A 17,794-nucleotide genomic window follows, 5' to 3' on the forward strand; every position below is an offset into this window, starting at 1 on the left:
ACCATTTTGGGGAGAATGGAAAGAAAACCTCTCTTGCTGACACTTTTACTGTCCAGAGGTGAGAAGAAATACTAGCACTCTAGAACTTACTTTTTTTTTTTCCCCCTCTCTCACTGATCTCACAGATAACCAAATATAAATAATCACAAGAGATCCACAGAAGCTCTTTTTCCCGTGTCACTTTTTTTTTTGAAGTACTTTGAACAGTTTCTGGAGGTTGAGTAGTGGTATTCTTTCATGGCTTTTGCTCTCTGTGACACTACTGAGTAACTGCCTGGTCTGTTTTTTCCTCTGAGGAAAGCTGGGCCACAATAAAGAAGAAATACCAGTATTTCAACAATTCTGAAGAGCTGTTTCTGTTTGTCAAGTTACTGTAACTTTTGCTCTCTGTGACACTACTAACTGCCTGGACTGATTTTTCCTCTGAGGAAAGCTGGGCCACAAGTAGAGAAGAAATACCAGTATTTCAACAATTCTAAAGAGCTGTTTCTGTTTGTCAAGTTACTGTAGATAACTTCATAGCACAGATACTGCATAGACAACTTAATAATATTTCAAAAGACAAGAATATTACATTACATTCGTGAACATTACAACATTCCTTTCAAATAAAAACCCCAAAATCAACAACTGCAAGAGTAGATCCCAGCATCCTGCCACTAATACACACAAGGTGAATAACACACCAGACGCTATGTCCTGAACATGCACTGTGAAGACACTGCTGAACGAAGGTTGTGTGCTTATCCAATTGGAAACCAACACATGATGGAAGTCTTAAACTTAGCAAAGCAACTCTCATAGTCCCATTTAAGATATCTTGAATCAAAAAATACCATGAAAACTCTGAAAGCTATGAAGATCCAGAATGCAGATGGACCAGAAGAGTGTTATTAATATGGCCTCTTCATAAGTATGATGCCCCTGATTAATATGGTAAAGTCCTGCAACCTCCTCTCAGGCAATGATGATGGTTCTATCTAATTCGTAAGTACAACTGTAAGCATAAGGATGAAATCTCCTGTAGTGTCACAGCTTATTCATTGTAATGTCAAAAAAGAGATATGAGCTCTGACTGAACTTTCTCCTGCAGTAAAACTCTTTATAAGGGCTGAGAATCCTCTGGTGTCTTCTGAGGTAGCTTTTTTGTTTTTTTCTCCACTATCCATCTACCTATTTTCAGGAATCTTGGAACTTCTGGTCTGTCACATGTAATGGAAATAAAGCAGTGAGTTCAAAGACAAGAGGCTGAAGCATAAATAGAGTGGTTGCATAATGTTTCAACAGGAAATCATACTAAAATTTTGATACTAATTAAGTTAAACTTTACTGTGTTTGATCTTCATTCAAATTAATTTATCCAATTAAATAAAGACTTAAAAGTCTCTTCATGTTGTAGCTTAGTTCTGTATCTTCCTGTAAAAGGTTACACTCATTGTTCACTGTTGCTACCACATTTAGCTGTTGTAAGCAAACTGACTCACAATACGAGTATTTGTGGAATAAGTGATGATATCAAAGGCAGTTGCTGTCTGATTTTTAAAGTCTTGTTTAATTACTACATTTCAATAACGTTAACTTTACAGCTGCACATCATAGCATCCTTTATGGAATCCCAAGGAAATAGGTTCTGCACTAGACAAGCGGGAGCTTGTTTGGTCTGAGGTTTTAGTTATCTAATTTGAATATGAAGCATCCTAGTCTAGGACTTGGTATAGACCACATTTCTGAAGAGCACAAGAATACCTTAGGTGGACAAAACTCTCTCCCAGTTTAATGGGATTCCCTTGACAAGCCTGAGAACCTCAATATCAGCCACGAAAACTAATGGCCTGTCAGCTAAACAGGAGGCCAGGCCACAAAAATATGAGATCATACATATGCAGTGTAAATGTGTAATATGCTTACAATTCAGAGATGTGGGAGGAGATGTCATTAAATACAGAGTAAAAAGTCTTATTCCTGGCAGTAATCTTTCAATCTCCATATAAACAGAAGGAGGTATGGGAGGCAGCAGGTACTGCTGCCTCAGTTTGTGAATTGTGCCATTTGACAAACCACATCAACACAAACCTCATTTGCCTTGGAGCCTAGCTAAGTCCTAAAGGTGACATAATCAAATGTCCTTTTGCACATCCTTCACTTGGTCTTCTTTGCATATTTGGTTCAGATTTAGGGCCAATGCTGCAAAAAGCCAGTCTGTTACTCAAGAATAAGGAGAAATGGCTCTTTTCTGGTTTGTGTGGTGCTGGAGAAGTGAAAGAGGACTTGTCTTTCAGAATATCAACATTATCATCTTCCACTATGCAGGGCAGCAAAATAGCACTGAACTATTCTGTCCATTTGTGAAATACTTCTCTTCATATGGATTAGTAGAAGCAGAATTTAGTACAAGAAGCAAATTTTATTTCCATTCTGACGTAAGGAACCCATTCAATAAAGAAATAGCTTCCTATTTTAATTACATACTTCCTTAAAAGACTAAATTATACTAAATGTACTATTTTAAATCACCAGGAGATATGGTTGAGGGAAAAAAAAAACCAAACCCACATACAAAACAATTAAATTCCAATTACTGAACACGCATACTTATGAGAAAATAGTTGCTCTCCCAGTATTTTGTTGTAACGGAATAGGCAACATGCCTCTTTGGAGAGGTTTATGGAGAGCAAGTTACAAAGCTTTTTCCATTCAGAAAATATCAGATGATTTTGCTCTCATTTTAAGAAGGTCTGAAGGCATGCATTTTGATGATAAAGCAGATACTGTTTTGCATGCATTTCCTCATTTTTCGCCTCCTAGAGCAAGAGCGAGTTATAAAATAAATTTCTCTAGACCAGAATGATCTGCCCATGCTTGAGACACAAATAATTGTTGATCAGACAAGCCACTCTGCATTACACTGACTTCATTACTATACTACCTATAAATAATCTGTCAGAAGAAACTAATTTTCCAAGGTTATTTTACCAACATAGAATTTGCCTTCCAAGATTAGTGTTCATGGAAGGAAATTAAGAGCATCACTTCCATATTATTCTCTTAAGAGGACTGCACTTCACTGTTAAGTGTTACTGTAGAAACAAAACACAGTAATAACTACGCAGAAGGAAGCAATTTAGCAACACTCTTTTTTTTCCTTATAGGTTCAAAAAGAGTCTCCTACAGTCGAGTCCATGATTGGATCATGCAGGTATTTACAGAGTCTAAATAATAATTTAAAATAGGTGCCTGCTTTTCTAACGTCCCACCTTCCAACTTTCCCAAAATAATTTTCAGACTTCATCACCAGACATAATACAGAGTTCTCAAACTCAGTTGGACTTCTGGCAACGTCATGCATGCCGTTTCCAGCCATGCTACAAACCACCTTTGTATCGTAAGTCTCCCTTTTTGCTTACAGCTTACTTCATTTGGAAATTATCTCAACACTACAGTCAAGTCCTAGTCCATGATTGGATCATGCAGGTATTTACAGAGTCTAAATAATAATTTAAAATAGGTGCCTGCTTGTCTAACGGCCCACCTTCCAACTTTCCCAAGATAATTTTCAGACTTCATCACCAGAGATAATACCGCGTTCTCAGACTCAGTTGGACTTCTGGCAACGGCGTGCATGCCGTTTCCAGCCATGCTACAAACCACCTTTGTATCGTAAGTCTCCCTTTTTGCTTACAGCTTACTTCATTTGGAAATTATCTCACAACTTTACAACTATTTGTTTTTATGAAAAAACAGTACATATATAGCTTCCATACTATGTATGTTAAACCAAAACAGAAAAATTCCATCTTATTTAAAGAAAGCTTATCCATTCAAAGTAAGTCCTACCTCTTTCACTCCCCCTCCTCTTATACCTAGGTTGTGCAAACAGATTGTATAAAGCTTAGAACCGAGTGAGAAACAGTACATATATAGCTTCCATACTATGTATGTTAAACCAAAACAGAAAAATTCCATCTTATTTAAAGAAAGCTTATCCATTCAAAGTAAGTCCTACCTCTTTCACTCCCCCTCCTCTTATACCTAGGTTGTGCAAACAGATTGTATAAAGCTTAGAACCGAGTGAGTCCAGATAAATTTGCTTTCATCCCTGTTTTCTCCTGGTTTGTATAACTGATAGGTTGCTGCTTATATTCACTCTCATCATCTCAGGGATACAAACAGATACCACTGTTGTCTAAGGCAACTTTTCCCAGCTTTAGGAATCTTTTCCTTATTTCTTAATTCATAATTTAAACGTGTTTATATCCTCCTTTCCCAGGTCTGTCTAGTGACCCCTACACGTACAATTTTTAAGAGATGCCAAAACTTGCTCCTTCTCAGGCAGGAGTTTTAAGGAGACAACCTATTTCCTCCTGTTGTTTTCCCTCTCTTTCTCTCTCCCTTTTTTTTTCTTCTCTAGAATGTGGCAGATGGGCATGATTTTCCTTTGCTATTGTGACCTGTGACTCTATTAAAAAGGCAGCTGCTGAGCAGTAGGGAGGAAGACAGCATTATTTACCTGTCTTGCCACCACTAAGGATGAGGGTCTGCTCCTACTGTACTCTAAATCATGATGACATTCTGGAAGAAATGGAAATGATCCTCTTTCAAACCTACTAAGCATGCTTTGCTCATGGAGAGCCTTCTGGGATACTAGGTAGGACAGGACACAGTGAAAGACAGCAGTCAGGGTGCCTGCAGCAGAGGCAAAACTAGGAAATTCCTGAGAAGTAGAAATTGCGAGGGAACTGACCCACACCTAAGTCTTACATGTGACATTAAAGTTCAATACACACAAAGATGACGCTGAAGAATCTATTGTAGACATGAATCTGCTAAAAGTTTTCGATACACACAAAGATGACACTGAAGAATCTATTGTAGACATGAATCTGCTGAGAGGTATTGAACTAGAAATTAGACCAAAGGGAAGGTTCTACTCTGCAAAGACGCAAGGACCGTATTTGTTCTCAAACCATTTCACTTAAGTGTGTTTTTAACCCAGCAGTTGTGTTTTTCTCTTGGAAATACAGCCACTATATTCCAGCAAGGACTGGATTTGTTTTCAAACCATTTCACTTAAGTGTGGTTTTCTCTTGGAAATACAGCCACTATATTCCATCTGGTTCTCTTGTGGTTTGGTAAAACAGGTCTAGAAGCCATCAGGCTTGCTCACTTCAATGAAATTCTGGAGCAGTAGTTCCTGAAGCTGCCCAATTAGGGTCCTTTCAAAGCCATGTTTCTGACAGGCAAGGAAAGGATAATGTTCTTTTTTTTATTTTTTTTTCAGTGATTCCCATGCTAAGACCCAAACCAGATATTATATAAACAGAACTGCAGTGACTGGGGAGTCTGTTCCTTAGCAACAGTTTGTTAGAAGAGAGTCATTAAGACTCCTGGCCCTGTACCCCCAGGGTAGCCTACATTCTCTTTTGCCCTTTTTCCATTTTTTTAATGTTTTACTGCATGATACCACAGTACCACCACAGTCAGATGGCAGAGCAGGGGCAAGTCATATTTTAGTTTAAGCAGAGTTATGCAAGTTGAACCAAATACCCAAATCTGAAGCGCAGATGAGCCTGACATGACTTACCTCTCTTCCTGTATGTAACCATACTGTTTTCCTCCTGCTCATTTTAATGCTGATGAATACGCTGCAGGGAAGAAATGTTTCACTGCATGATACCTCAGTACCACCACAGTCAGATGGTAGAGCAGGGGCAAGTCATATTTTAGTTTAAGCAGAGTTATGCAAGTTGAACCAAATACCCAAATCTGAAGCGCAGATGAGCCTGACATGACTTACCTCTCTTCCTGTATGTAACCATACTGTTTTCCTCCTGCTCATTTTAATGCTGATGAACACGCTGCAGGGAAGGGAGGAACAGACAGCACTACGCCCACGGGGCCCAAGTTCACAAGTTGCTTCTTATCTGTAGCCATTCTCATTTTTTTTTCCTGGCAAGAGTTTTAAATAACTCAAAGCAAGCGTTTTATAAAGATCACGCTGTCTGAGGCGCTCATGAAAAATATGAAGACTTAAACAGTAAATCTACAAGCATGACAAGAAGGGAAAAAAGGCAGATAAAACATGTTGGCTCAGCATGATCTGAAATAGATTAGAAAAAGACAGACTGCCAATGCGCTTTGAATGAAATTCTCAGAACTTGTTACCTTCTTGCTGTTCTCTTCTGATCAATAAATTCAAGCAATTCTATTAGTCTGCTAATTCACTTAAATAGTATCGAGCATTACTAACCAGAATGAATGAGGCTGGTAATACAGCTCTGAATCAAAGAGTGCAATACATGAGATAGCCCTTTATCTGACTGCATTTTCCCAACTCAGTTCTATGATTAGAGACTTCAAACTCTAAAGTATGGAAACTCAGATACAGCAAGTTAGTTATTTAAACTCTCCCCTGTTTAAAAAAACTTCAGTTGTTTAAAGAAGCAAACTTATCAGTGTGATATACTCATTTTCTCAGCCAACTCTAAAATGAGCTTGCTGATTGCACCACACCATCATACTCTTGGAAGGCTGTAAATTCCACAGATGACTAGAAGTGTACTATGACAGAACATGATCCGTCACTGAGAAGTTGTACTGGCTTCTAAAATGCATTATTTGATACACACTTTGCTGGGTGAATATCCTATAAAATCCATAAAACAACCAAAATTATCTTTGCTTTATTTATTTTTATATTTATAAATATAAAATTGCTTCGCTTATATTTATTTTAGAAGTGAAATTTCAGGAAAGCTAATCTCATGTTCACAAAGGTATGGTTTTGGACATTGGGAGTGAAATTCCAGCCAGCTTTATCAAATTGTTCCAAATAGACAGACCTGTTATTTCTAGTTTAAAATTTGCGTTTTGATATTTCCTGTGACAGAAATATTATTTTCAGCATTATACTCTGTTTTATATAAAGATTTTATTACGTAGAAGTCAAAAACAGTCTGAAGTCTGAGTAAAACGTACAGAAAACAATACTTATAGACTACATAAACTGGAAGGAGGTAGCTGAGGTTTATCTTTTTTCCTAGAGGTACTTAGAATGGCAGACCATAGAATCATAGAATGGTTTGAGCTGGAAGGGACCTTAAAGATCGAGTTCCAACCCCCTGCCCTGGGCAGGGACACCTCCCACCAGAGCAGGTTGCTCCAAGCCCCATCCAGCCTGGCCTTGAACCCCTCCAGGGATGGGGCAGCCACAGCTTCTCTGGGCAACCTGTTCCACTGCCTCACCACCCTCACACTAAATTTCTTTCTGAGATCTAATCTAAATCTCCCATCTTTCAGTTTATATGTGTGATGTGACAGATGTGACAGGTAACACTAGACAAAGCTTTATATGACAGCTACTCACATTGTCATTGTTTCCTTTCTATTTTTTTTCCTATTTTTATTCACAGATTAGAGAGGAAATTAAAGTTTAATGATCCAGACTGCATTCTATCAGTAGAATTAAGTACGGTTTCAAATGTTTTGAATGTCAGTGTTGGCATTAACCAGCTTTAGTAAGTAAGCAAGACTAAAAACTTTCAGTACTCTTTGATAAACGGGTTTGAAAAATATTAGGTACATAAATAGATAATTCCCCATTAAATACTTGCGTATTGAATAAGATCTGATTATACTCTACAGAGTTCTTTGATGACGCTGGACCACTTTCTTTCATTTTATATATACAAACACAAAAAGTTCCTTGGTTAAAATCTTCATGTCACTTATTCTACTGTTCTTTTGTTTTAAATTTTTAAAGTTAATTTTAGCTCAGTCCTTTAAATGTCTTCATTTTATTATATCACAATTGTTGAGCCAGTTATGGAAATAAAAGGCAATGAAATTTCTCATCTCTTAAATGATTAATAATAGCTGTAACATCCATGTCTTTGTGAATAAGAGGTTAACACAGTGTAACTATTAAAATTTTAGAACAAGTTCAAAGAAAAACTGCTAATGACTTTTAAAGAGAGTTGATTTTAAAATCATATGCGCATGCAAACATACATTGAGAATGTCTGATAGAGCAAAGTCAAGGTCTACCTTATATGCTGCAGCCACTGTAAGAATACAGTGTCTTTTTGTTGGAGCAAGTTCACATTGAAGAAAAACTGAATTCCTAAGGGAGTTTTAAATATAATAATTAAAGTTAAGGACTTTGAAAAGAGCAGAGTTGAGACTCATTAAAATATTTAATTGCCTTTAAATCTGGCTCAGTTAGGCATGACTAAAACTTGTAATAAATTGAAGGATATTCAGTAGCATATGTTGAAATTACTCTATCTTCTAAGTTGATTTCCTCATTAGATGTCAACATAAAAAGACACCATTACAGCTAATACCGCTGTTGGTGAGTTCAACGGCCAGGGCAGAGACTAAATAAATATGGAAGATGTACCACCTTCCTCTAAGGACTAGGGCGAATCTTTTTATGTAGGCATTTTGGAGAGTGTCATGCCACACTAATTTATTCGAAGAGTTAATTGAAGAATTCAATTCTCACTCCTACTAAGAGAAATAAATTAAAGTATGGAAGAAGAAAACTTAATTGCACTCTTGGCAGTTTTTCCCCGAATGATACTTTGCATTCTCTTATGATTTTCAGTTATTGTTATTTTTAATTTTGAAAAGGAAATCATGACATGAATTATACGGTTGCTCAGAAATACTGAAACCCTAGAAAAGAAAACTACCCAACTTTAGTTCCGTCATGTAAAAAAATACTGAATTTTAGAAGGGTACATCTAGGATTACGAAAATACTTATGTAAAAATGTAATAGGCTACCAATGAAAGACATCATAATGTAAGAAAATTTTCCACAAGCAGTACAAAAGACATAGGTTAATCCTCCTACAGCTGACAAATATCATACAAATGTAACAACATAGAAGCTTTTGCAAATCAGTATCCATTTTAGCCTGTATTGCTTCTCCAACAATTGTCAATGTTGGATGTTTCAAACACAACATTGAAACTCACACAACATCCTTTTATAAAATACTGTTCCTACTCTAATTGGGAGCTAAATTTTCATTTCCCCGTCCTCACAAAACTGAACTTGCTTCAAAATGGTCTCCTTTAAGTCAGTGGGTCCTATTGTGGCATGAGGCATTATTAGAGGTGGCACTGATTATTCACCTCTGCCCTGAAAAACCAAGAAGTCAACAAACTTTGAATTTTTCTCAGTCTGTCACACATTACTGAAGATGTTAGTGCAGGGGAAAAAAAAAAAAAAAAAAACACCACAGAAAAGGAACAAAGCCAGAACAATCCCCTGCTCCTCCCAGCAAAGACACACACCCACACACCAGACTGAATGGAGTGTGTGCAGCCAGAGAAGAAACAGTAAACACATTTTTGTGGTCAGACACATGACACTGCTAAGATTCACTATGGCTGACATTAAAGGAACTCGAGTTCATGTAGACAGGAAAGTATTTTGATGTTGAACAACAGAAGCATGGACATTTTGCCTAATTCAGCAACCATTGTTTAGTTTTATATGGGAATAGAAGAATGACCCCTTCTGTATAGAGCCAGGTGGAAAAAAAGATGACACAAAACATAACACTATTATGATACTTCTGAAAGACATTATTCCCTTGAGTCAAAAAGTTAAGTGGCTTTTAGAGACTATTTTCTACTGCACAATTTTTAAAGCTTTGCCAACATTAGGATTTTCTAGTCTTCTGTCTGCACTGTACAAATATATAGCTGGAGCTGGGGAGTTGCCGGAGGCCTCTCTCACACATCTTCTCTCTCTCGTTTTAGCTGATCTCTCACTAACTGTCTTGAATACAGAGATAGACCCTTACCTACTCAGTTCTTTCCCTCTGAAAACATCCACATAGAATTCCACCTTTATGATTCTCTACAAATAAATTATTCCCTAGTATGGCCACAACCATCAAGGTGGTTTCATGCATAAAAAGCTACAAGTACAAATCAAGTATGAAAATAGGAAATAAGAAATAAAAAGAACTTAAAATATGATTTATTGATAACCATCTGCTTGCCCAGGTCAAATACGTTGAGTTTGAAGACTTTTTTTTCCTTTTTGGTTCATTCTACAAATCTAATCTAGAATCTATACTTTTACCAATTGCCGGGGCGTTATGTGCATGAGATCTGCAATTCCCAAGCACAAAAAGAATTTTTGAAGCAGAAAGAACCATCAGCAGCCACTTTTATGGCTAAAGGGAGTCTGAGTGAAGTCAAATTCTACTCACCACAGTTAAATGTTCCAGTAAGTATGCCACATCCACCATGTCTGCTAGAATGAGAAGCCTTGTGACGGCTGTAAGCAGAGACCGTGCTGCTTGGACAACAGCCTGTCTCTTCGGCAGATAGCAGGGGTCGCTGGTAAACGCCTCTGCTGATACCTTTAAGGCTTGACCTGCAAAATGAAGACACAAATTGTCTTAGGCTACATCACAATACCCAGGGTAAAAAACTAGTTAAAACTCAATCAGTTATTTGGAAAGTCACAAATATTGCCAATAAATCTGGCATCTCTTTGTTGCCCAAATGCCTTGAAATGAAGGTCAATTATTACAGATCATGCAGAATGTTCCACATCTTGAATGATGTTCCCTTTCTGTTCTTCTGAATCATTTAATTGTAAAATAATTCCCTTAACAATCACACCATTACTCTTAACTGTACACAACGGGGCCAGGGGAGCTATGTTAAACTTTTCTAGTCACTGCTTTTTATATTACTCAGTACTTTGCTCTCCTTGCTATTAAATAATTTCTGGTCAGAGAAGAGAATCAAATATTGCTCTTCTCATTATAAATATAAGTAAATGGAAAGAAAATCTTATACACTCAAACATCTGACTTGGACATGCGTGAAATCTATGCAATGGAGCTAGTAACTGTGCCAGTAGGCAACAATATACTGCTCTCCAACATGAAATTTTGCAAATGAAATTTAACAAGAACAACAATGACAAACACCCAAGTTTACTTTCCACAGTCTGTCATGTAGACTTACCCTGAAGAAAAAAAAATGCCATTACACTCATTTCTAAAAGCATTTCAAAGTCTATAATCACTTGAGGAGCATTGCTAGTGATGGCACAACCTTGAGAGCACTCACTCTACACAGAACAGTACTGGAAAATTCTTGTCACACAAACATTTATGTTTGACCCTCTATATCAGCTTGGAAACTAAAGACAGATCAGAAGTCAAAAATGAATACTTTCAGCTATGCTAAAACGAGGAAACATCATTAGTAAATGTAGCTATTAAAAGACTACATATTCATGGATCCAGCCCTTTTTTGACAACTACCTTAAGTATGTGCTGGATTTCAGATGCAACAGTAAAGAAAAATATGGCAGTTTAAAAGTTTGACATTGCTCCAGAGTTAAATCCTTTATTATGCAATATTATTTCTACCTAAAAAATTCTGAATTACCTAAGTCTTTGTATAAGAATAGGGTACATTTCTCCAAGCAGTCATTTTATCATGGAGGTTTTCTACATGGAAAGAGAGAGAATGTGTAGTTCTGGTTTCACTTTGTTCTGCAAATTCTGACCAAAAGTAAGGAGAGAATATTGCCTACTGAAATAAAATAGCAGTATTTCAGCAGTGCTGAAATAAAATAAAGTAGCTTTAGCACTATATAGCTTCACTCAGAGGCAAGAAGTCTGGACGTGCCTCATGCAGGAACGCTGTTGGCAGGTCTACTTCAGAGTATCTGGTAGTAAACTCTAAAGCTGAAGTCATAAAAGGAACCAAGTATGTGGTTTTTTCTAAGCTTTGGAGTCCTCAAATCAAAAACTAGGCAACAAATTTGTACAAAATGCATGCGATCAGTAATTAATGCATATTGATAGAAATATATACAAACATAAAGGATTTCCTGTAGCTACACAGATATAGACTGTAATGTGCTCCTGCAGCCAGAACTGAATGAGAACTATTCAAGTGCACAGAGTTTGCTAGACTGGTTCTGCACGTGACTTCATCGTGCGGTTTAACCCCAGATGGCAAACTAGGACAACGCAGATGTTCACTCCCCGCTACACACAATCCCCCCCACCCCTCAAGTAAGGGAGGAAGAAGAGGGAGGAAAAAAAAGAAAACCAACACAAACACTCATGAGTTGAGATAAAGACAGTTTAATAGAAGAGTATTGGAAGAGAAGATAAATGAGAATAATAATACTAATGGTAAAAGAATATACAAAATAAAGTGATGCAATACAATTGCTCTCACCACCCGATGAGCGATTGTCCAGCCCATCACACGCAGCGATCACAGATTCTCGCTCCCCAGCCTACCCTCATTTATATACATTTATATACTTTGGGAGCTTGTCCAGTCTATGCTCCCTCTCCACTTCCATGGGAAGTTGAAAAAGTCCTTGACTTAACATAAGCCTTACTTAGCAACAACTAAAACAATATGTGTTATCAACATTATTCTCGAAATAAACCCAAAACACAGCACCTACTAGAAAGGAAATTAACTCTACCCCAGCTGAAACCAGGACATTTCATTTCTCAAGATTGAGAGAAAAAACAAGTTTTACTGTTCTTACTAGAAACTGCATTTGAGAAGAATATTGAGCAAATGCTACAGAAATAAACCTGCCAACTACGGAGTCCCCATTCCAGCACCTGAGAGAGCACAGGACTGATTCTCAGAACACTGAATACTTCCAACATGCTGAAAATCCTCCGTTTTCCAGGAAGACCTGTCCCTAAATCCGTCTGGTTTTCTCTTGGATTTATTAGTTTTTGTGCAAATCATGTATCTTAAGTACATGCTTAGCAAACACCATAAATAAAAATAACACTAATTTGAGCTCTGGTTCTATCACCTACTACATCACAGAACAGTGAAAGTCAAAAATACCAACTTCGTGCGCTCAGAACAGCAAATCAGACCTTTCTTCTAGTAGCTGGTGAGATAACGCACCATAGCTGAGCACATCACAACAAACAGAACTACAGGAAATAAAAATAAAGTATTCATCAGAACAACCAATTTTTAAGGGTTTTTATTTCCCCATCAGCAATGGACAGAAACACCTCTCCAGACGAGTACTGTTTTCAGCGCTAGAAGTTTCAAAGCACTGATTTAAGAGCAGTAATCTGAGGTAGGGGGAAGTAAACAGAGACAGTAAATTATGGTTATGTGCATACATATCTTTAGATGTGTTTTTGAAGGTGAATACTACAACTGTTAATAAATTAATAGCAATTTGGGAAATTTTAGTAGGAATTTAAGATACTAACTCTGGAAATTCATTGTGCCTTAATAAAGACACAGGAAATACAGTGCATACTCACTAGCATAAAACAAAAATCCTTGCCCTTTCATTTCTCTTATGACTTCAAATAGAAAGAAAACTTTCCAGATTTATGAGAATAAGCAATGTCAGTGAATAACAAAAACTGTCTTCATTTTATTTTCATAGTATTTAATTACCATCTGTCTGTCCTGCCAATTATTGGTCTGGAATATCTTAAATTCGACATATTATCTTTCAGGCTGTAAAAGTCCAAGTTAACATCAGGTGGGTTTTATGTATTTGGAATGTTTACACCATAGCATGAATTCAGACCGTTACAACTGTCAGATTCTGGAAACCATTTGCACAAAACCAGGAACCTGGTACACGCAATGTCTTAATAAGACAAGAAAGCATGAAACAACGAATTTTTTTTCTGCAATTAAGATGTATGAGTGTAGACCTGTCCACCTTGGTCCCACAGGATTCATTTTCACAAATACTGACTAAAGCACCACAGAGATGCTGTTTCCCAAGACAATAAATTTAATGAAATTTTTTCTGCAATTAAGATGTATGAATGTAGACCTGTCCACCTTGGTCTCAAAGGGTTCATTTTCACAAATAATGACTAAAGCACCACAGAGATGCTGTTTCCCAAGACAATAAATTTAACATCGTCACTGCTTGACTGGCCACCTGGTAACTTTTGAACTTTCTAACCAACTCCAATAAATTTTTTACATAGAGGAAGATATTCAAAGCTAGGTAACTACTTTTGGTGTAGTACAACTGCATGACCTTAGCTGAGAAAACTTTGGTAAGGTGCAAGAAAGTATGTTAGCTAACATCATACAAGATAAGTGAAAACACAGACAGAAGTGGAGTTGTCAAGAGAGTATTAATTAGCAGTCAAAGAATCCAAGATGAAAAAATGCTGACATGAAAAGTCATAAACCTTAGGCAAAAGGCTCAGGAACTTGCAAGATAACAACTCTGCAAAACTGAGCTACAGTTCCAAAGAAGAAATGGAGACCAGTGTCCAAGACAATAAATTTAACATCGTCACTGCTTGACTGGCCACCTGGTAACTTTTGAACTTTCTAACCAACTCCAATAAATTTTTTACATAGAGGAAGATATTCAAAGCTAGGTAACTACTTTTGGTGTAGTACAACTGCATGACCTTAGCTGAGAAAACTTTGGTAAGGTGCAAGAAAGTATGTTAGCTAACATCATACAAGATAAGTGAAAACACAGACAGAAGTGGAGTTGTCAAGAGAGTATTAATTAGCAGTCAAAGAATCCAAGATGAAAAAATGCTGACATGAAAAGTCATAAACCTAAGGCAAAAGGCCCAGGAACTTGCAAGGTAACAAGTCTGCAAAACTGAGCCACAGTTCCAAAGAAGAAATGGAGACCAGTGTTTTCCCACATTACTGACAACAGGCCAGCATTACTGGGGGCAATAAATACATTAACACTCTGCTCAGTCACTCATTAGCCTTAGTGTATTTACTGTATCTGTTATCCAATGTCAAACTACATTTCATTTTTTAAGTTCTGTGTATCCTGCTAGTAGAGTCTCTGTGCACAGGAAAAGTGGGCCAGCAAAACTGACCAGGAAAGCAGACTCTGGAACTGGTTGGTTAGAAAAGAGTGAAAGTCCCGAGTTGTAAGAAACCCAGCCAGGAGTGAACAGTGAGCCTATGAGTTAGGAACTGAATGAATCAGGAGAGAAATGAGATACAGCTTAGCTGAGGATAGGAGACAGTGCTATTACCAGGAATATTTGATAAGAGTTGGAAGGAAAAAAGATAATCATCTGACAGCACAGCGGCTCCTCAGAAACCTCTAACATAATGTTTCCCCCTACCCATAAGCATAAGGCTGAACTGCATGTTCACAGGCCCCACATGGGATTATTTGCCCAGGTCTCTGCTATTGTGCCTTACAGAAGAGAATGGCCATATGGATTTGGGTGTCCTTCAAGCACCTTAGACACTTCAAAACCTTGAATAGTCCTAAAATGTGAAAATAGCACCATTTCAGCACTGATATCTTCTGGGTTCTTGAGCCACAAAGATTAAGGGACAGAGCATCTCCTGTACGAGGAAAGGTCAAGAGAGCAGGCTAGAGAAAAGAAAGCTCAGAGGAATCTTATCAGCATATATAAATACCTGAAGGGAGGGTGCAAAGAGCCAGACTGTTCTCAGTGCTGTCCAGTGACAGGGCAAGAGGCAATAGGTACAAATTGACACATGGGACATTCCGTATAAATATCAGAAAACATTTTTTCTCTGTGAGAGCGACTTAGCAGTGACACAGGCCAACCAGGAAGGCTGTGGAGTCTCCATGCTTGAAGATATTCCAAAGCTGACTGGACATGCTCCTGGGCAGACTGCTGGCCCTGTCTTAGCCAGGGGGTTGGACGAGATGATATCCAGAAGTCCCTTCAAAGCTCAACTATTCTGTGATTCCGTGAGTCAGTGTGAGCAAAGACAAGACAGAAGGGTCTGAATATGCCCAACCCCTTAGAAATGAGTTGGACAAAAGAAGAGATGGCCAGACGAACAAGTATAAAAGCATGACCCTAAAACAGAGCAATGAGATGCAGCCTAGACAGATAGGAGCTATTAGCACAAGAAGCAGAAAATGACAGCTCCAACAACAACATGATGTTATCACTTTCTTACAATGCAGTAGATGGCATGACAGATGCAATTTCATCCATTTTATTGCAATTCCCACCAAGTGGATGTTCTTCCATAATTACATGTCACAAACAATGAAACATGAAAGACAGTGCCTTTTTAGTGATACAAATGGGGAAGCAGAAAGATGGGAGTATTGACAGTATTTCAACTATTTTAGATATTCAAATGAGAAGCAATTCAAAGAACCAAGGTCTGGATATATCATAACTACGTAATTATTGGAAGGCTGATACTTCTAAGACTCTACTCAGCACACACAGATAGATGACTCCCAAAGTAAACGGCGTTACTACTATTAGCTAATCAGCTACTGATTGCTACGGTCAAATGACCACTACTTAGGCATGTGCTTGAGCACAGAGAAAAGTAAAAAAAAAAAAAAAAATAAAAACCACACAGTTCAGGCACAGGTAATTTTTTTAAAAAGTTAAAGGATCCACGCACTTTATCCAGCACCAAAAATATCCAAAAACCTATATAAAGATTCCTTTAAAAACAAGTCAACTGTAAGACTCTTGGCAGATTTGCTGTTAGCAAATAGCTGACAAAAGGTACACACTTGTGCTGGGCTGCGAGCCGATGGCAGACAATCTGTCCACACAGATACTTGCAGTAATACCACTAACTGCAGTTAGTGAGCACCCCTCAGAGACAGTGTTCAACATCACACTCGGGCAACAGATAAATGTTCTTTATTGGTTTAGGCAAGACTAACAGAATTACACTTTCTTCATTTATTTCTTTGAGTAGATTTTCTTTCTCCTGCTAAATCCCATCCAAGCATCACATTTCTCTCCCTTCTATTTGTTTTTACATCTGGCTTTCTCCTCTCATTTTTTAACTGCAGCAGTGCAAATTCCACATGGAATGCAGTTAATTTTATGCCATTCTTGTGTCCTCCCACACAGAGGTATTGTTGCCAAGAAAGTCCTGTCACCCACTTCTGTGAACTGCACCCTTAGAGGCTGATGGATTTACAGTTCCAGAGAAACAAAGTTCTCAAAGGGAGGGAGGGAGGTATCAGGCCTAGTAAAAAGTAAAAATCTTTCTGGTCTCAAGCTTGAAAGAAAGAAAAAAAAATCATAAAAAAATATCAATGGTTTATACTAATAATACAAAACTTATAAACTCTCATTTACACTAGTATTTTGCAACCTCAGGTTCCACAGGCATGAACTGACACATAAGTAGAATCAGAGAAGTACCAGAGAAGGTTGGGAGTCAATGTCACATCAGACCACAAAACAACCTACCCTTTATAAAAACAAGAGCTTAAACAATACTAGTCACTAGTATAATCACCTGTTCTGCTCCCAGAAATACCATCTCCATCTGCTACAACAAATAAAGGATTCTGCTTCAGCCATCCAGAAGTGACACTATCAGTGTCAGGGCAAAGCACAATGATACCTCCTCCATGTTCCTAATATTCAACACCACAATAACTCAGATTCTCACAATAGCTTTCTGTAGATGTTACAGGACATTTTTCTCCTGCCACACAGTCTCTTACCCCGCTCAGATACCACTGTATTTTGTTGCATTGTAATTTCACCACTGCGTATCAGGAAGTTCCACTTCCACATCTCATACAGTTCTTTCTAATGTGTAATCAGAGCCACCACACACCCCCCTTCGTGCCTTACACCCATCTCTTCATTCTCCCTTTCCCACTCAGGGACACTTGATCCAGTGATGGTGAAATAAGAAACTTTTCTACAAGGGATCTGTTCTTGGTTTGATGAAAAGGGTGTGCAGCACAGATTATTTTGAGCCACTTGAGTATCTAAATTCTGTCTCCCAGAATAAAAGTCCCTTAGATG

At 37.8% G+C, this 17,794-nt stretch overlaps 1 protein-coding gene across 1 annotated transcript in view; it reads right to left on the minus strand.

Annotated features, from left to right (window-relative positions):
- Positions 1–17,794, minus strand: part of CTNNA3 (catenin alpha 3) — a 497,320-nt gene that overhangs the window by 457,216 nt on the left and 22,310 nt on the right. The window contains exon 4 of the mRNA XM_014940453.1: positions 10,232–10,398. Within this exon, the coding sequence (XP_014795939.1) occupies positions 10,232–10,398 (167 nt within the window). The remainder of the gene's footprint in view (positions 1–10,231; positions 10,399–17,794) is intronic.

Source organism: Calidris pugnax, unplaced genomic scaffold (assembly GCF_001431845.1).
Source record: "Calidris pugnax isolate Ruff unplaced genomic scaffold, ASM143184v1 scaffold39, whole genome shotgun sequence".
NCBI classification, from domain to species: domain Eukaryota; kingdom Metazoa; phylum Chordata; class Aves; order Charadriiformes; family Scolopacidae; genus Calidris; species Calidris pugnax.